At 62.8% G+C, this 19,409-nt stretch overlaps 1 protein-coding gene across 1 annotated transcript; it reads left to right on the forward strand.

The window, feature by feature from the left end:
* The first annotated feature begins 1,363 nt into the window (after positions 1-1,363).
* Positions 1,364-19,327, forward strand: CNOT3 (CCR4-NOT transcription complex subunit 3). Its single transcript, XM_054052361.1, has 18 exons — positions 1,364-1,495; positions 4,528-4,600; positions 4,730-4,797; positions 5,744-5,818; positions 5,951-6,040; positions 6,648-6,776; positions 6,871-6,966; positions 8,328-8,547; positions 9,306-9,439; positions 9,853-9,909; positions 10,347-10,674; positions 10,983-11,082; positions 11,236-11,425; positions 12,256-12,355; positions 13,933-14,131; positions 15,978-16,110; positions 18,039-18,164; positions 19,148-19,327. Exons 2-18 carry the CDS (start codon positions 4,576-4,578, stop codon positions 19,244-19,246), a joined length of 2,169 nt encoding a protein of 722 aa, XP_053908336.1. The 5' UTR covers positions 1,364-1,495; positions 4,528-4,575; the 3' UTR covers positions 19,247-19,327.
* The last annotated feature ends 82 nt before the right edge of the window (positions 19,328-19,409 follow it).

Below are 19,409 nucleotides of genomic sequence, written 5' to 3' on the forward strand. Positions count from 1 at the left end.
GGTCCCCAAAAACCAGGATGTAATGGGGGGGGTCCCCAAGGATGGGGGGGTCCCCAAAACCGAGCAGTGATGGGGGGGTCCCCAAGGATGGGGGGATCCCCAAAACCAAGCAGTGATGGGGGGTCCCCAAGGATGGGGGGTCCCCAAAAGCAGGATGTAATGGAGGGGTCCCCAAGGATAGGGGGTCCCCAATAACCAGGATGTAATGAGGGGGTCCCCAAGGATGGGGGGGGCAAAAGCAGGTGGGGGGGTCCCCAAGACCAAGCAGTGATGGGGGGTCCCCAAGGATGGGGGGTCCCCAAAACCAGGATGTAATGGGGGGTCCCCAAGGATGGGGGGGTCCCCAATAACCAGGATGTAATGGGGGGTCCTCAAGGATGGGGGGCGCAAAATCAGGCAGGGGGGGTCCCCAAAACCAAGCAGTGATGGGGGGTCCCCAAGGATGGTGGAGGGCAAAGCAGGTGTGGGGGGGGTCCCTAACGATGGGGGTCCCCCCAAAACCAGGCTGTGATGGATGGGTCCCCAAGAATGGGGGGGCAAAATCAGGTTGGGGGGTCCCCAAGGATGGTGGGGGTCCCCAAAACCAGGCTGTGATGGGGGTTCCCCAAGAATGGGAGGGAGGGACAAAATCAGGTGGAGGGGTCCCCAAAACCAAGCAGTGATGTGGGGTCCCCAAAACCCATAGCCCCCCCCCCATCCTTGGGGACTCCCCCATCCTTAGGGACACCCCAAAACTCCCCCCCCGGCACCCTCAAACACCCCTCACGAACCCCTATTTCCCCTATTATGGGGGGGCTGGGATCTCGGGGTCCCCTCCCAGGGGTGTGGGGGGGTGTTGGGGGTCCCCTTTTTTTGGGGGGGGGCGGTCCGCTGGGCGCCCTCCCCGCCCCCCCAATTGGACCCCCATGGCCACGTCCCCTGGATGGCCACGCCCCCTTTGGCGCCTTCGGCTTTGCTTGCCAGCTCTATGACCACGCCCCCTTTACGTCATTGCCCGCAGCCAATGGGAGACGAGGAAAGCGCGTGGCTCCGCCCCTCAGTCGGGTTCGACCAATGGGAGGAGGAGGCGCCAACGTCCCGCCGCGCCGACGGCCAATAGAAAGGCCGCTTGTCGTTAAGCCCCGCCCACACGTCGTTATGGGCGTGGTCTCGGCGCCGTCCCCACTGTAAACACAGCCGCGCGGCTGAGCCAATGGGAGCGCGGCGACGAGATGATTGACAGCTCTCTGGGGGCGTGACCGCGCGGGCTCTGTTCCCGCCCCCTTCTCCCATCTCAGCCAATCAGAGAGCGGCACGCCCTGACGGACGCGCGCGACGACCAATGGGCTCGCGGGGAAGGGGGCGTGGCCCGGCGCCTGGGCGGGGAGGCGGGTGCAGCGGCCCCGCCGCCATCTTGGATGCTGCGGCTGAGGCGGAGGGACCCGAGCGACCCGCGGCGCCGTCGCCATCGTCCAGAGACCCCCCGCGCCGTTCCCCGGCGCCTCAGGAGCCTCCGGTGAGGCCTGTGGGGGGGTATAGGGGCGTTATGGGAGGGGGGAGGCGGTGAGGGGCCTCTGTAGGGGTTGAGGGGGGGCTACGGGGGCTCTGTGAGGCCTCTATGAGGGCTATAGGTGCTCTATGGGGCCTCTCTGAGGGCTACAGGGCCTCTATAGGGCGTCTATAGGGCCTCTATAGGGTGTCTATAGGGCTTTATAAGGGCCGTAGGGGTTCCATATGGGAATAGCGTCTCAGTAGGGCCTCTGTGGTGCTTGGGGGCGCTATAGGGGCTCTATGGGGCCTCTATAGGGCTTTATAAGGGGTCTATGTGGTCTCTATGGGCTGTATAATGCCTCTGTAGGGCCTCTGTGGGGCTTGGACAGGGTATAGGGGCTCTGTGGGGCCTCTTTAGGGCTGTATAAGGGGCATAGGGGTTCCATACAGGCTCTGTAGGACCTGCATAGGGCTCAGGGGGGCAGAAGGGCTCTCTGAAGGCTACAGGGGCTCTGGGGGGGCTCTATAGAGCTTTGTAGGGGCCATAGAAAAAGGCTCTGTAGGTCCTCCATAGGGCGCTGGGTGCGGCTATAGGACCTTGGTGAGGGTTACAGGGATTCTATGGGGCCTCTATAGGGCTTTATAAGGGCCATGGGGATTCCATTTGGGTTCTATAGGGCCTCTGTGGGGCTCGGAGGGGGGCTATAGGGGCTCTATGAGGGCTGTAGGGCCCCCGTGGGGTGTTTATAGGGCTTTATAAGGGCCACAGGGGTTCCATATGGGCTCTTTAGGGCCTCTGTGGGCTGTATGGGGCCTCTGTAGGGCCTCTGGGAGGCTTGGGGGTATATAGAGGCTCTATGGGTCCTCTATGAGGGCTATAGAGCCTCTGTGGGGTCTCTTTAGGGCTTTATAAGGGCCATAAGGGTTCCATACGGGTTCTGCAGGGCTGTATGGGGCCTCTGTAGGGCCTCTGTGGGTTTTGGGGGGAGCTAGAAGGGCTCTATGAGGGCTATAGAGCCTCTATGGGACTCTATAAGGGCCCTATATGGCTTTTATGGGCTGTATGGGGCTGACGGAGGGGGGCTAGAGGGGCTCTGTGAGGGCTATAGGGCCTCTGTGGGGCATTTGTAGGGTTTTATAAGGGCCATTAAGGGTTCTGTATAGGCTCTATAGGGCCTCCATGAGCTGTATAGGTCTATACGGCTTCCATAGGGGTCTGGTGGGGGCTGTAGGGGCTCTATAGGGCCTCCATAGGGCTTTGTAAGGGCTATAGCGGCTCTATTGGGCCTCTGTGGGGCTATAGGGGCTCCATTGGACCTCTGTAGGGGCTGTGGGGGTTCTATAGGGGTTCTTCGGGGATTATAGGAGTTCTATGGGGTCTCTGTGGGGGCTGTAGAGGCTTTATAGAGGCTGTGACGGGGTTCTGTAGGGGCTCTATGAGGACCGTGTAGGGGCTGTATAGGGCAGCTATAGGGGCTCCATGGGCCCTCCCTCTGTAGGGTTCTATAAAGGCTGTAGGGTTTCCGTAGGGGCTGTATAGGGGCTCTATGGGCTGTATAGGGGCACTGGAGGGTCTCTGTGGGGGCTATAGGGACTCTACTGGGCCTCTATAAGAGCTGTGGGGGGGCTGAGGGGGCTCTATGGGTGCTGTAGGGGCTGCATAGGGCGGCTATAGGGGCTCCGTGGGAGCTATGGGAGGGCTATAGGGGCTCAATGCAGCCTCCATAAATCTTTATAAAGCCTATAGGACTTCCATAGGGGCTCTACAGAACCTCCGTAAGGGCCATTAGAGCCCTGTAACAACTATAGGGGCGCTATAGGAGCACTGTGAGGTCTGTATAGCTGCTGTGTGGGGGCTGTAGGGAGCTATAGGGGCAGGGCCATAGGGACCCTGAGAAGGTGGGAGCTATAGGGGCCCTGAAGGGGCGGGGGCTATAGGACCCTAGGAAAAGGGGAACAGACGCCTATGGGGGCGGGTCTATAGGGGCCTTGAGGAGCTGTACCCTATAGGGGCAGCTCTATAGGACCCCGAGGAGGTGGGACGTAGAGGGTTAATCTATAGGGGTGGGTCTGTAAAGGCTTTGAGAAGGTGGAACCTATAGAACTGGGTCTATAGGGCTCCAGGGGGGTTTGTGGGTCTGGGGGGGCTCCAGGAAGGGTTGAGGGGGGGCTGTGAGAAGCTTTGGGGGCATCTGAGGGGTTCCAGGGGGGTTTGTGGGTCTGGGGGGGCTCCAGGAAGGGTTAGAGAGGGCTGTGAGAGGCTTTGAAAGCATCTGAGGGGCTCCAGGGGGGTTTGTGGGTCTGGGGGGGCTCCAGGAAGGGTTATGGGGGGCTGTGAGGGCGTTTGGGGGCTTCTGAGGGGTTCCAGGGGGGTTTGTGGGTCTGGGGGGGCTCCAGGAAGGGTTGAGGGGGGGGCTGTGAGGGCGTTTGGGGGCGTCTGAGGGGTTCCAGGGGGGTTTGTGGGTCTGGGGGGGCTCCAGGAAGGGTTGGGGGGGCTGTGAGAGGCTTTGGGGGCGTCTGAGGGGCTCCAGGAAGTGTTGGGGGGTGCTGTGAGGGCGTTTGGGGTCGTCTGAGGGGCTCCAGGGGGGTTTGTGGGTCTGGGGGGGCTGCAGAAAGGGTTGGGGGGGTTATGACAGGATCTGGGGTCTCGGGGGGGGGGGGTTTGGGGACGTCTGGGAGGTTTTGGGGGCTGGGGGGGGCTCCAGGAGGGGTTTGTGGGACTTGGGGGGCTCCAGGAAGGGTTGGAGGGGTCTATGACAGGATCTGGGGTCTCTGGGGGGTGGAGTTGGAGGGCTGGGGGGGGGGGCAGGAAGGGTTGGGGGGATCTGTGATGGAGTCTGGGGTCTCCGGAGGTGAGTGTTGGGGGGAGTTGGGGGGCTCTGAAGGGGCTTCGAGGTAATTTGAGGGGGGGGCTCTGATGGAGTGGGGGGGTCTGGGGGCATTTGGGGGGTCTGGGAGGGGCTGCCCGGGATCTGAGGGGGGGTTGGAAGGTGATGGGGGTGTAGGGCGGGGCTCAAGGGATTTTTTGGGGGGGGTCCTGACCCCCTTTCCCCGCAGCAGGCGCCCCCGAAGTGATGCCGAGAGCCCCCCGATAGCCCCCCCACCATGGCCGACAAGAGGAAACTGCAAGGTGAGGGGGGGCAAAAGGGGAGGGGGGGGCGGCTCTGATTTGCCCTCGGGGAGATGGGGGGGGGGGGGAGAGGGGGGGGGGGGCGTAGTAACCCTTTAACGTGATGGGGTGCGGCTGCCGCCCCCCCAGGGGAGATTGATCGCTGCCTCAAGAAGGTGTCGGAGGGTGTGGAGCAGTTCGAGGACATCTGGCAGAAGGTGAGGACCCCCCCCGGACCCCCCACCCAAACACCCTGGGACTCCCAGGACCGCCCCCTGGACCGCCCCAAACACCCTGGGACCCCCACATACCCCTGGGACCCCCACGTCCCCCCCTGTCCCTCCTGGACCGCCACAAACACCCTGGGACCCCCACATCCCACCTCGACTCCCCACATCCCCCTGGGACCCCCACGTCCCCCCCCGTTCCTCCTGAACGCCCACAAACACCCTGGGACCCCCCCATCCTCCCTGGACCCCCCCCCCATCCCTCTGGGACCCCCACGTCCTCCCCTGTCCCTCCTGGACCCCCCCAAACACCCTGGGACCCCCACATCCCCCCCCCCGCACCCTGGGATCCTCCTGGACCCCCCCAAACATGCTGGGACCCCTATGTCCCTCCTGGACCCCCCAAGGAAGCCCCCAAACACCTTGGGACCCCCACAACCCCCCAAGACTCCCCTGGACCCCCCAAACACCTTGGGACCCTTACGACCCCTCCTGGACCCCCCCAAACACCCTGGGACCCCCACATCCCCCCAGGACCTCCCTGGACCCCCCCACATGCCCCTGGGACCCCCATGTCCCCCCCTGTCCCTCCAGGACTCCCCCAAACACCCTGGGACCCCCACATCCCGCCCCCTCCCCACGCACCCTGGGACCCTCCTGGACCCCCCCCAAACACATTGGGACCCCCACATCCCTCTGGGACCCCCATGTCCCTCCTGGACCCCCCAAGGAACCCCCAGAACCCCCTGGGACCCCCACAACCCCCCCAAGACTCCCCTGGACCCCCGCAAACCCAATTTCCCCCCTCCTCGCTTTCTCCTCTGAGTTCCCCCCTTCTCCCTCTTCCTCCCTGACCTTTTCTGCCCCCCCATATTTCTGCCCCCCCCCCCATTTCTGCCCCCCTTCACCCCATTTTCCTCTGCCCCCCCCGCCCCAGCTCCACAATGCCGCCAACGCCAACCAGAAAGAGAAATACGAGGCTGACCTGAAGAAGGAAATCAAGAAGCTGCAGGTATTGGGGTTCGGGGAACCCCTGGGAATTGGAGGGGGCTCTTCCTGGGCCCCCCCCCCCCTTGCACTGGAGGGGACAGATTTGGGGGTGTCCCCCCCCTAAAAAACAACACCCCCTTTCCTTCTCCCGCAGCGCCTGAGGGATCAGATCAAGACCTGGGTGGCTTCCAATGAGATCAAAGACAAACGGCAGCTGATTGATAACCGCAAACTGATCGAGACGGTAAAATGGGGGGGCCCTGGAGGAAGGGGGGGACACGGGGGGGGGGGTCGGAGGGAACCCCACAAACCGAAGGACCCTCCCCCTTTTGTATGCCTCCACCCACCCCAGGGGCAGCTGTGTTTTGGGGGTCCCCTTGGGGACACTCCCATCGCTTTGCGGCTGCTCCCACCCATCTAGGAGGGGGGAGGGGGGGGGTCACCGTGAAGAGGGGGGGGCTGCTTAAATGGGGGGGTGTCGGGGGAAACCCCAAAACCTGAAGGACCCCCCCTTATGTACCCCTACCCACCCCAAGGGCGTTTTGGGGGTCCCATTGTTCCCTTTGGGGACGGTCCCGTGGCTTTGGGGCTGCTCCCACCAATCTGGGGGGGTTACCAAGAAGGGGAGGGGCTGCTTAAATAGGGGGGGACCCCAAAACCCGCGTGACCCCCACCTTCCGCCCCCTTTTCCACTGCATTCTTGATTCCTCTTTCCTCTCTCAACCCAACATTCCCACTCTTTGGGGAGCCTCGGGGTTGCCCCCATCTTTCTCCTCCCTCCTGGGGGGGTTCCAAGGACTTGGGGTGCACCGTGACGCCCCCCCCCTTTTTTTTGTGTGCCCCCCCCTCAGCAAATGGAGCGTTTTAAGGTGGTGGAACGAGAGACAAAGACGAAGGCGTATTCCAAGGAGGGACTGGGTTTGGCCCAGAAGGTCGATCCGGCCCAGAAGGAGAAGGAGGAGGTTGGACAGTGGTTAACGGTGAGGATTGGGGAGGGATTTGGGGGGGTCCCTGAGAGGGTTTTGGGGTTCCCTTTAACCCAGTGTGGGGGGTGTGTGTGTGTTTGTCCCCCAGAACACCATCGATACGCTGAACATGCAGGTGGATCAGTTTGAGAGCGAAGTGGAGTCGCTCTCGGTGCAAACCCGCAAGAAGAAAGGGGATAAAGATGTGAGTCGGGGGGGGGGGCCCAAATCCCGGGGACCCCCCGAGAGACCCCCCAAAACCACACGTGACTCCTTGGTCCCATCCCTTTGGACCCCCCCCAGGATCTCCCTGGGACCCACCAAACTCCCCGGGTCCGTCCCCCCCCAATACATCCACCCCCCCGGTTACCCCTGTGGAGCCCCCCCAGATCCCCTGTTACCCCCCTAAATTCCCCCCCCCCTCCCCGGAGTCCCCCAGATCCCTCATTACCCCCTTAAATGCACCCCCCACCCCTATGGAGCCCCCCCAGATCCCCTGTTACCCCCTAAATCCACTCCCTACCCCTATGGAGCCCCCCCAGATTCTCTGTTACCCCCTTAAATCCACCCCCCACCCCTATGGAGCCCCCCAGATCCCCCGTTACCCCCCTAAATCCACCCCCCAGCCCTATGGAGCCCCCCCAGATCCCCTGTTACCCCCCTAAATCTACTCCCCACCCCTATGGAGCCCCCCCCGATCCTCCGTTACCCCCCCCTAAATCCACCCTGCACTCCTATGGAGCCCCCCGAGATCCCCCATTACCCTCCTAAATCCACTCCCCACCCCTATGGAGCCCCCCAAATCGCCCATTACCCCCCTAAATCCACTCCCCCACCCCTGTGGAGCCCCCCCAGATCCTCCGTTATGCCCTTAAATGCACCCCCCACCCCTGTATAACACCCCCAGATCCTCCATTACCCTCCTAAATCCATTCCCCACCCCTATGGAGCCCCCCAAATCGCCCATTACCCCCCTAAATCCACTCCCCACCCCTATGGAGCCCCCACATCACCTGTTACCCCCCTAAATCTACCCCCTACCCCTGTGGAGCTCCCCTAAATTGCCCATTACCCCCCAAAATCCACCCACCACTGCTATGGAGCCCCCCCCAGATCACTCATTACCCCTCTAAATCCCCCCCACCCCTATGGAGCCCCTCCAGATCCCCCGTTACGCCCCTAAATGCACCCCCCACCCCTGTGGAACCCCCCTAAATCCCCTGTTACCCCCCTAAATCCACCTCCCACCTTTATGGAACCCCCCAAGATCTCCTGTTACCCCCCCTAAATCCACCCTGCACTCCTGTAGAGCCCCCCCAGATCCCCCATTACCCTCCTAAATCCACTCCCCGCCTCTATGGAGCCCCCCCAAATCACCCGTTACCCCCCTAAATCCCCCATTACCCCCCTAAATCCACCTCCCACCCTTACGGAGCCCCCCCAGATCTCCTGTTACCCCCCTAAATCCACCCTCCAACCCCTATGGAGCCCCACCAGGACCCCCCCAGTTTCCCCGTGGGCAAGGGGGCTGACCCCCACCCCTCCCATGTTCCCCCCCCCTCCCAGAAGCAGGACCGGATCGAGGGGCTGAAGCGTCACATCGAGAAGCACCGGTTCCACGTGCGGATGCTGGAGACGATCCTGCGGATGTTGGACAACGACTCCATCCTGGTGGACGCGATCCGCAAGATCAAGGACGACGTCGAGTACTACGTGGACTCCTCGCAGGACCCCGACTTTGAGGAGAATGAGTTCCTGTACGACGACCTCGACCTCGAGGACATCCGTAAGGGCCGAGGGAAAGGGGATCTGGGGGCGGAAATGGGATCTGGGGGGGGAAATGGGATCTGGAGGGGGGGGAAATGGGGTCTGGGGTGGGGGAAATGGGATCTTGGGGGGGGAAATGGGGTCTGGGGGAGAAATGGGGTCTGGAGGAGAAATGGGATCTGGGGGGGAAATGGGGTCTGGGGGCGGAAATGGGGTCGGGGGGGGAAATGGGGTCTGGGGGAGAAATGGGGTCTGGAGGAGAAATGGGATCTGGGGGGGGAAATGGGATCTGGGGGGTGGAAATGGGGTCTGGGGGAGAAATGGGATCTGGGGGGGGAAATGGGGTCTGGGGGTGGGGGAAATGGGGTCTGGAGGAGAAATGGGATCTGGGGGGGGAAATGGGGTCTGGGGGCGGAAATGGGATCTTGGGGGGGGGAAATGGGGTCTGCGGGGGGAAATGGGATCTGGGGGGGGAAATGGGGTTGGGGGGAAATGGGATCTGAGGGGGGGAAATGGGGTCTGGGGGAGAAATGGGGTCTGGGGGAGAAATGGGGTTTGGGGGTAAAATGGGGTCTGGGGAGAGAAACGGGGTCTGGGGGGGGAAAGGGGTCTGGGGGGGGAAAAGGGGTCTGGGGGAGAAACGGGGTCTGGGGGGGTAACGGGGTCTGGGGGGAGAAATGGGATTTGGAGGGGAAGTGAGGTTTGGGGGCTCTCTGGGGTGGGTGTTGGGGTCCGTCCCCCCTCCGGCGTTGGGGTCCCCACGGTGCCCCCCCACAGCGCAGGCGCTGGTGGCCACGTCCCCCCCCAGCCACAGCCAGATGGAGGACGAGATCTTCAACCAGAGCAGCAGCACCCCAACTTCCACCACCTCCAGCTCCCCGATCCCCCCCAGCCCCGCCAACTGCACCACGGTGAGGGGGGGGGCACCCCAAAAATTGGGGGGGGCACCCCAAAACCCAGGAGGAGCACGCAAAAATATTAGAGGGGGTCACCGAGCCCCCCAAACCTCCCAATTTTGTTCCACGCCCCAATTCCCCACTCTTTCTCAGCCCCCCCCTCAACTGCGCCACAGTGAGGGGGGGCACCCCAAAACCTGGGAGGGCACCCAAAAAATCAGGAGGGGCAACAAAAATCAAAGGGGGGGGACACAGAGCATCCCCGTTACCCCCCTAAACCTCCCCCCTTTGCCCTTTCCACCTATTTCCCTTCCTGTTTTCCAACCCCCCCCTCCTTTCCCAGCCCCCCCTCAACTGCACCACAGTAGGGGGGGGCACCCCTATATCTGCACCCCCACCCCAAAATCCCCCCATTTTTGCCCCCCCAGGAGAACTCGGAGGATGACAAGAAGAGGGGGCGCTCGACAGACAGCGAAGTTGGGCAGGTAAGGGGGGGGGAACACCCCCTTTTATTTTGCCCCCCCCCCCCCTTTAAGCTCTCCCCCTTTTACTTTTGTCCCCCGGCTCCGCCTCCCCTTTATTTTTGCCCCCCCCTTTATTGTAGCTCCTCTTTTAGGTCCCCTTTTGAAGCCCCCCCTCTTTAATGTCCCCCCAATTTCTAGCCCTGCCCTTCTATTTTGCCCCCCCCCTTTATTGTGGCTCCCCTTTTAAAGTCTCCCCTCCCTTTAAGCCCCCCCCAGTTTATCCCCCCCCCTTCCTAACCCCCCATCTTTTGCCTCCTCCCCCTCCTTTATTTTGCCCCCCCTCTCCTTTTATTTTGCGCCCCCCCCCCCCATTATTGTGTCTCCTCGATCCCTTTTGTAAGGGCCCCCCCCCATTTTTGTAAGCCCCCCCCTTTCTAAATCCCTCTCCTCTCTTGCAGTCGCCGGCCAAGAACGGGGCGAAGCCCCCCCACGCGCACGCCCCATCCCCGGCTGCGCCCCCCCCGTACCCCCCAACTCCAGCCGCCGGCCCCCCCCCAACCCTGGGCAACGGCCCCAGTGGTGGGGGGGGCTCTGGGGGAGGGGGTGCGGCCCCCCCAACCCCGGCAGGGGGCGGGGCTAAGGGCAGCGCCCCCCCCAGCGCTCACCCCCCCAGCACCCCCACTCCCTACGCCCAGGCCGTGGCCCCCCCCGCGCCCCCTCCCAGCGCCCCCCAACCGCGGCCCCCCAGCGCTCAGCCGGCCGCCAGCAAGCAGAACGGGGCCACCAGTGAGTGCGGGGGGGCTACTGGGATTGGAGGGGGGTGTACTGGAATGGGGGGGCTACTGGAATGTGGGGGGGTGTACTGGAATGGGGGGGGTGTACTGGGGTGGGGGGGCTACTGGAATGTGGGGGGGTGTACTGGAATGGGGGGGCTACTGAGACTGGGGGGGGTTAAGGGGGGGTTACTGGGATGGGGAGGCTGGGGGGGTACTGGGGAGGCTGGGGGGGGCTACTGGAATGGGGGGGCTGCAGGGGGGGCTACTGCCATGAGGGGCTGACCCCCCCCCTCCCCATTGCCCCCCCCCTTTTCTCAGGCTACAGCTCGGTGGTGGCCGACAGCTCCTCGGAGCCGGGGCTGAGCGGGGGGGGCTCCTCGCAGCCCCTCCCCAGCCAACCCCCCCCCAGCAGTGCCCCGTGAGTACCCTCAGAGTGAGGGGGGGGGGGTCACCCCCAAACCTCCCCACCCCCCCCAACTCTCCCCCACGAACCCCCCCAAAGATAACCAGGAGGGATTCTCAAGCCCCCCCCCCGCCTCTGTTTTATGTCCCCCCCCCTCTTTGCAGGAAGGAGCCCAGTGGCCCCCCCGCCCCTCCCAGTTCTGGGGGGGGGGTGGCGGTGGGGGGGGGGCGCCCCCACCCTGCTGGTGCCGCTCACCTCCAACCCCCCCGCCTCGCCCACCCCCACCTTCGCCGAGGCCAAACCGGGGCAGCCCCTCCTCAACGGGCCCCCCCCGTTCAGCGCCCCCCCTGACATCAAGGTGAGGGGCGGGGGGGGCAGAATTTTGGGGGGAGGATAGAGTTGGGGGGGTGTTGGCCCCCAGCACCGTCTTTACTCCCATTTTACTGTTTCTGCCCTCTTTCTGACCCCCCCATTCTGCTGTGTCCCCCCCTTTCTGACCCCCTCATTCTGCTGTGTCCCCCCCTTTCTGACCCCCTCATTCTGATTTCCTCCCCCCTCCCTGACCCCCCTCTCGTTCTGGTGCTGCCCCCCCTTTTCTGACCCCCCCATTCTGCTGTGTGTCCCCCTTTCTGACCCCCTCATTCTGATATCCTCCTCCCCCCCCCCTCTTTTTTGACCCCCCCCTTTCTGGTGTTGTCCCCCCTCCTCCTCCTGACCCCCCCCTCCTGCTGGTGTCCCCCCCATTCTGCTATCCCCCCGCCTTTTCTGACACCCCCCCCATTTCTGGTGTGTCCCCCCCCCCCTCCTCTGACCCCCGTCACCCCCCCAAAAATTCTGATTTTCCCCCCTTTTTTCTGACCTCTCCTTTCTGGTGTCCCCCCCTTTCTTCCCCCCCCTTTCTTCCCCCCCCTTTCTTCCCCCCCCCTTTCTTCCCCCCCCTTTCTTCCCCCCCCCCTTCTTCCCCCCCCCTTTCTTCCCCCCCCCTTTCTTCCGCCCCCCCTTTCTTCCCCCCCCATTCCGCCCCCCCTTTTCTGCCCCTTCCCCTTTTTTACCCCCATTTTTTGCCATTCCTCCCCCTCTTTGTGCCCCCCCCCTTTTTCGACCCCCCCCTTTTTTTTAATCCCCTCTCCTTTTTGACTCCCCCTCCCCCTTTCTGCCCCCCCCCCAATTTTTGCCCCCCCCCTACAGGCGCCGGAGCCCCTCAGCAGCCTCAAATCCATGGCGGAGCGAGCGGCCATCGGCTCCGGCCTGGAGGATCCGGTGCCCCCCCTGCACTTGGCCGAGAGGGGTAAGGGACCCCCAAACCCCCCCGGCACCCCCAAAACCCCCCCGGGACCCCAAACCCCCCCCAGGACCCCAAAACTCCCCAGACTTCCCCCAACCGTCTTAATCCTCCCCCCCAACCCTACTTTGACACCCCCCCCCCCCCCCAAAACCCTTCCAAATCCCCCTGTGCCCCCCCGTCACCCCCTCGATCTCCCCCACAGCCCCCTAAACCCCCCAAAACCCCACTCTGACCCCCCCAAAGCCCCCCCCAAACCCTGCTCTGACCCCCCCCCAATCTCCCCAACCCCCCCCGGGATCCCACCTTCCTCCCTTAAAGCCCTGTCAGTCTCCCCCAACCCCTACTCTGACCCCCATAAAACCCCCCCAAACCCCACTGTGACCCCCCCTCAGCCCCCCAATCTCCATAATCCCTACTCTGACCCCCCCAAACCCCACTGTCACCCCTCTCAGCCCCCCCAGTCTCCCCCAATCTCTACTCAGACCCCCCCAAACCCAATAAACCCCCCCCAAACCAATAACCCCCCCCAAACCCCACTGTGACCCCCCCTCAGCCCCCCAATCTCCACAACCCTTTACTCTGACCCCCCCCAAACCCCATAAACCCCCCCAAACCCCACTGTGACACCCCTCAGCCCCCCCAGTGTCCCCCAAACCCCATAACCTCTCCCCAAACCCCACTGTGACCCCCTCAGCCCCCCAACCTCTCCCCAATCTCACCGACTCCCCCCCTGAACCCCTACTCTGAGCCCCTCCAAACCCCACTGTGACCCCCCCTCAGCCCCCGTCTCCCCAATCCCCATAAAACCCTACTCTGACCCCCCCAACCCCCATAAAACACACCCCAAAACCAATAACCCCCCCAAACCCCAGTGTGACCCCGAACCCCTACTCTGATCCCCCCCCAAACCCCAATGTGACCCCCCCTCAGCCCCCCAGTCTCCCCCAAACCCCATAAAACCCTACTCTGACCCCCCCCAAACCCCATAAAACACACCCCAAAACCAATAAACCCTCCCCAAACCCCACTGTGACCCCAAACCCCTACTCTGATCCCCCCCAAACCCCACTGTGGCCCCCCCTCAGCCCCCCAGTCTCCCCCAATCCCCATAAAACCCTACTCTGACCCCCCCAAACCCCATAAAACACACCCCAAAAACAATAACCCCCCCCCAAACCCCAGTGTGACCCCAAACCCCTACTCTGATCCCCCCCAAACCCCACTGTGGCCCCCCCTCAGCCCCCCAGTCTCCCCCAATCCCCATAAAACCCTACTCTGACCCCCCCAAACCCCATAAAACACACCCCAAAAACAATAACCCCCCCCCAAACCCCAGTGTGACCCCAAACCCCTACTCTGATCCCCCCCAAACCCCACTGTGGCCCCCCCTCAGCCCCCCAGTCTCCCCCAAACCCCCCCAACCTCTCCCCAATCTCACCGACTCCCCCCCCAAACCCCACTCTGACCCCCTTCTCCCCCCCCCAATCTCCCCCAAAACTCCTCGTCACCTGCCCTGACCCCCCCCAAATCTCCCCCAATCCCCCCCCGCCCCCCCTGTAACCCCTCTTTTTCCCCCTCAGAGCTGCTGTTGGGGGGTGGGGGTCCCCCCCCCGCGGCGGGGCAGCCCCCGGGGGGGCTCGGGGAGGTGAGCATCCCCCTCTCGTTGGGGGTCTGCCCCCTCGGCCCCCTCCCCCTGGCCAAGGAGCAGCTCTACCAGCAGGCGCTGCAGGAACCCGCCTGGCACCACATGCCGCACCCCTCCGACTCGGAGCGCATCCGGTACGGGGGTCCCCAAAACCTGGGGGGTCCCCAAAACCATGGGGGGGGGTCCTAAGGGTGTTTTTGAGGGATTTGAGGGGGCTACGAGGGGGATTTGGGGGGCTATGAGGGGGGTTTGGAGGGGGTACAAGAGGGATTTGGGGCTCAGGAGCTGCCTGGCACCACATGCCGCACCCCTCCGACTCGGAGCGCATCTGGTACGGGGGTCCCCAAAACCGGAGAGGGTCCCCAAAACCATGGGAGGGGTCCTAAGGAGGTTAGAGGGGTATTAGAGGGGGATTTGGGGGGCTACGAGGGGGATTTGGAGGGGGTACAAGAGGGATTTGGGGCTCAGGAGCCGCCTGGCACCACATGCCGCACCCCTCCGACTCGGAGCGCATCCGGTACGGGGGTCCCCAAAACCGGGGGGTGTCCCCAAAACCATGGGGCGCGTCCTAAGGGGGTTATAGGGGGGTTACAGGGGGATTTGGGGGGCTATGAGGGGGGTTTGGAGGGGGTACAAGAGGGATTTGGGGTCTCAGGAGCCACCCGGCACCACATGCCGCACCCCTCCGACTCGGAGCGCATCCGGTACGGGGGTCCCCAAAACCGGGGGGGGTCCCCAAAACCATGAGAGGGGTCCTAAGGGGGTTAGAGGGGTATTAGAGGGGGATTTGGGGGGCTACGAGGGGGGTTTGGAGGGGGTACAAGGGGGATTTGGGGGCTCAGGAGCTGCCTGGCACCACATGCCGCACCCCTCCGACTCGGAGTGCATCCGGTACGGGGGTCCCCAAAACCGGGGGGGTCCCCAAAACCATGGGAGGGGTCCTAAGGGGGTTATTGAGGGATTTGGGGGGGCTACAAGGGGGATTTGGAGGGGGTACAAGGGGGATTTGGGGCTCAGAAGCCACCTGGCACCACATGCCGCACCCCTCCGACTCGGAGCTCATCCGGTACGGGGGTCCCCAAAACCGGAGGGGGTCCCCAAAACCAGGGGAGGGGTCCTAAGGGGGCTATAGGGGGGGTTACAGAGGGATTTGGAGGGGGTGCAAGGGGGATTTGGAGGGGGTACGAGAGGGATTTGGGGGCTCAGGAGCCGCCCGGCACCACACGCCGCACCCCTCCGACTCGGAGCGCATCCGGTACGGGGGTCCCCAAAACCTGGGGGGTCCCCAAAACCATGGGGGGGGTCCTAAGGGTGTTTTTGAGGGATTTGAGGGGGATTTGGGGGGCTACGAGGGGGGTTTGGAGGGGGTACAAGGGGGATTTGGGGGCTCAGGAGCCACCTGGCACCAAATGCCGCACCCCTCCGACTCGGAGCGCATCCAGTACGGGGGTCCCCAAAACCGAGGGGGTCCCCAAAACCAGGGGGGGTGTCCTGGGGGGCTTATAGGGGGATTTGGGGGGGCTACAGGGGGATTTGGGGGTCCCCAAAACTGAAGGCAAGGCCTTGGGGGCATCCCGAGGGAGTCCGGGGGGAATCCTGCCGATTTTGGTGGAACTCGGGGCTCCATTTAATATTTTTAACTTGAATTTTTCCATTTTTTTGTTATTTTAGACTATAATTTTTTTTTAATTTGATAGAATCTTCGATAATTTCGGTTCTTTTTGACAATTTCGGTTCTTTTTGACAATTTCCATTTCTTTTCCCACTTTATCATTTCCATTTCTATTTTCAACCGTTTATTACCGCTTTCTAAACGCATATTTTGCCCTTTTTGATCATTTTGGGACCTTTTAAGTTTTCAATTATTTTCAATTCTTTCTAAAATTTGGAGCTTTTTGTGATTTTTTTTTTTTCGTTCTTTTTGATTATTTTTTTTCTCCTGATTTTCCCCGATTTTGGGGTGTTTTTTCCCCCCCCCAGGCAATACCTGCCCCGCAACCCCTGCCCCACGCCCCCCTACCACCACCAGGTGCCCCCCCCGCACTCCGACACCGTTGAGTTCTATCAGCGCCTCAGCACCGAGACTTTGTTCTTCATTTTCTACTACTTGGAGGTACCAAAGCCCCCCCCAAATGCACCCCAAAAAATTCATTTCCCACCCCTGGGGGGGGGGTCCCTATGGATCTGGGGGGTCCCTATAGATCTGGGAGGTCCCTATGGGTCTGGGGGGGCTTCTATGGATCTGGAGGCGCTCTATGGGTCTGGGGGGTCCCTGTGGGTCTGGGGGGTCCCTATGGGTCTGGGGGGGCTCTATGGGTCTGGGGGGGGCTCTATGGGTCTGGGGGGGGCTCTATGGGTCTGGGGGGGCTTCTATGGATCTGGAGGCGCTCTATGGGTCTGGGGGAGAACCCTATGGGTCTGGGGGGGCTTCTATGGGTCTGGGGGGGCTTCTATGGATCTGGAGGCGCTCTATGGGTCTGGGGGGGTATCCTATGGGTCTGGGGGCGCTCTGTGGGTCTGGGTGGGGGGCTCCTATGGGTCTGGGGGGTGCTCCTATGGGTCTGGGGGTGCTTCTATGGATCTGGAGGCGCTCTATGGGTCTGGGGGAGAACCCTATGGGTCTGGGGGGGCTCCTATGGGTCTGAGGGGGCTCCTATGGGTCTGGAGGCGCTCTATGGGTCTGGGGGGTCCCTGTGGGTCTGGGGGGCTCCTATGGGTCTGGGGAGGGTCCCTATGGATCTGGAGGATCCCTATGGATCTGGGGGGGCTCCTATGGATCTGGGGGTCCCTGTGGGTCTGGGGAGGCTCCTATGGATCTGGGGGAGCTCTATGGGTCTGGGGGGGGCTCCTATGGATCTGGGGGGGCTCTATGGGTCTGGGGGGGCTCTGTGGGTCTGGGTGGACTCCTATGGGTCTGGGGGGGCTCTGTGGGTCTGGGGGGTCCCTATGGGTCTGGGGGGGCTCCTATGGATCTGGGGGGGCTCCTATGGATCTGGGGGGTCCCTATGGGTCTGGGGGGGCTTCTATGGGTCTGGGGGGGCTCTATGGGTCTGGGTGGGCTCCTATGGGTCTGAGGGGGCTCCTAGGGTCTGGAGGCGCTCTATGGGTCTGGGGGGTCCCTGTGGGTCTGGGGGGCTCCTATGGGTCTGGGGAGGGTCCCTATGGATCTGGAGGATCCCTATGGATCTGGGGGGGCTCCTATGGATCTGGGGGTCCCTGTGGGTCTGGGGGGGCTCCTATGGATCTGGGGGTCCCTGTGGGTCTGGGGAGGCTCCTATGGATCTGGGGGAGCTCTATGGGTCTGGGGGGGCTCCTATGGATCTGGGGGGGCTCTATGGGTCTGGGGGGGCTCTGTGGGTCTGGGTGGACTCCTATGGGTCTGGGGGGGCTCTATGGGTCTGGGTGGGCTCCTATGGATCTGGGGGAGCTCTGTGGGTCTGGAGGGGCTCCTATGGGTCTGGAGGTCCCCTATGGGTCTGGGAGGTCCCCTATGGGTCTGGGGGGGCTCCTATGGATCTGGGGGGGCTCTATGGGTCTGGGGGGGCTCTATGGGTCTGGGTGGGCTCCTATGGGTCTGGGGGAGCTCCTATGGATCTGGGGGGTCCCTATGGGTGTGAGGGTGCCCCTGTGAGTTGAGGGGGGCTCCTATGGATCTGGGAGAACCCTATAGATCTGGAGGGGCTCTATGGATGTGAGGGGGTCCCTATGGATCTGGGGGGTCCCTATGGATCTGGGGGGTCCCTATGGATCTGGGGGGGCTCTATGGATCTGTGGGTGCCTCTATGAATCTGGAGGGGTGTTGTGGATCTGGGGGCTCTATGGGTCTGGGGAGGGTCCCTATGGATCTGGGGGAGCTCCTATGGATCTGGGGGGGGGCTCTATGGATCTGGGGGTGCCTCTATGCATCTGGAGGGATGTTGTGGATCTGGCCGGCTCTATGGGTCCGGTGAGGGTCCCTATGGATCTAGGGGGTCCCTGTGGGTCTGGGGGGGCTCTTATGCATTTGTGGGGGCCCCTATGGATCATGGGGACCCCCCCCAGGGCACGAAGGCGCAGTACCTGGCGGCGAAGGCGCTGAAGAAGCAGTCGTGGCGCTTCCATACGAAGTACATGATGTGGTTCCAACGCCACGAGGAGCCCAAGACCATCACCGACGAGTTCGAGCAGGTCTGGGGGGGCCCCGCACCCCAAAAACACCCCCCGTACCCCAAAATCCCCTCGACAGCCCCCAGAATGGCACTTCTCCGCCCCCAAAACAGCACTTCTGGGCCTCCAAAATAGCATCTTTTTACCCCAAAACTTCCATCCCGACCCCCCCAAACCATCACCGAGGAGTTCGAGGAGGTCTGGGGGGGCCCCGCACCCCAAAACCACCCCCAGTTACCTCCCAGTTGCCTCCCAGTGCCCCCCAGTTACATCCCAGTGCCTTCCACTTACTTCCCAGTGTCCCCCAGTTGCCTCCCATTAAACCCCCAGTGCCTTCCACTTGCTTCCCAGTAACCCCAGTTACATCCCAGTGCCTTCCAGTTACTTCCCAGTAACCCCAGTTGCCTCCCAGTGCCTCCCATTAAACCCCCAGTGCCTTCCACTTACTTCCCAGTAACCCCAGTTGCCTCCCAGTGCCCCCATTAAACTCCCAGTGTCCCCCAGTTACATCCCAGTGCCTTCCAGTTACTTCCCAGTGCCCCCCAGTTGCCTCCCAGTGCCTCCCAGTAAACCCCCAGTGCCTTCCACTTCCTTCCCAGTAACCCCAGTTGCCTCCCACTGCCCCCCATTAAACCCCCAGTGCCTTCCACTTACTTCCCAGTAACCCCAGTTGCCTCCCAGCGCCTCCCATTAAACCCCCAGTGCCTTCCACTTACTTCCCAGTAACCCCAGTTACCTCCCAGTGCCTTCCACTTACTTCCCAGTAACTCCAGTTGCCTCCCAGTGCCTCCTGGTTCCTTCCCAGTGCCCTCCCAGTGCCCCCCAGTTACCTCCCCGCTCCACCACCGTTGATTCAGTGCCCCCCCCTTCAATTTTTGGGGCAGAAAAGGGGGCAAAACCGCCCTAAATCACTGTCATCTTGGGGGGGGGCGGCTCTGGGATTGGGGGGGGGGCTCTGGGATTGGGGGGGACCCCAAATTCGATCTCTTTTTCCCCCCCCCCAGGGCACCTACATCTATTTCGACTACGAGAAGTGGGGGCAGCGCAAGAAGGAAGGGTTCACCTTCGAGTATCGGTACTTGGAGGACCGAGACCTGCAGTGATGAGGGGGGCCCTGCAGAGACCCCCCCACACTTAAACCCCCCCCCCCAATACTCACAGGGACCCCCCAAACCCCCCCCCCTCAGCCTCGACACCCCCATTTCCCCCCGGTTCCAGCTGGGCTGAGCATTTTGGGGGGGACGGGGGGGGGGGTTTGTTTCACCT

The sequence above is a fragment of the Cuculus canorus genome, chromosome 33 (genome assembly GCF_017976375.1).
Source record: "Cuculus canorus isolate bCucCan1 chromosome 33, bCucCan1.pri, whole genome shotgun sequence".
NCBI lineage: Eukaryota > Metazoa > Chordata > Aves > Cuculiformes > Cuculidae > Cuculus > Cuculus canorus.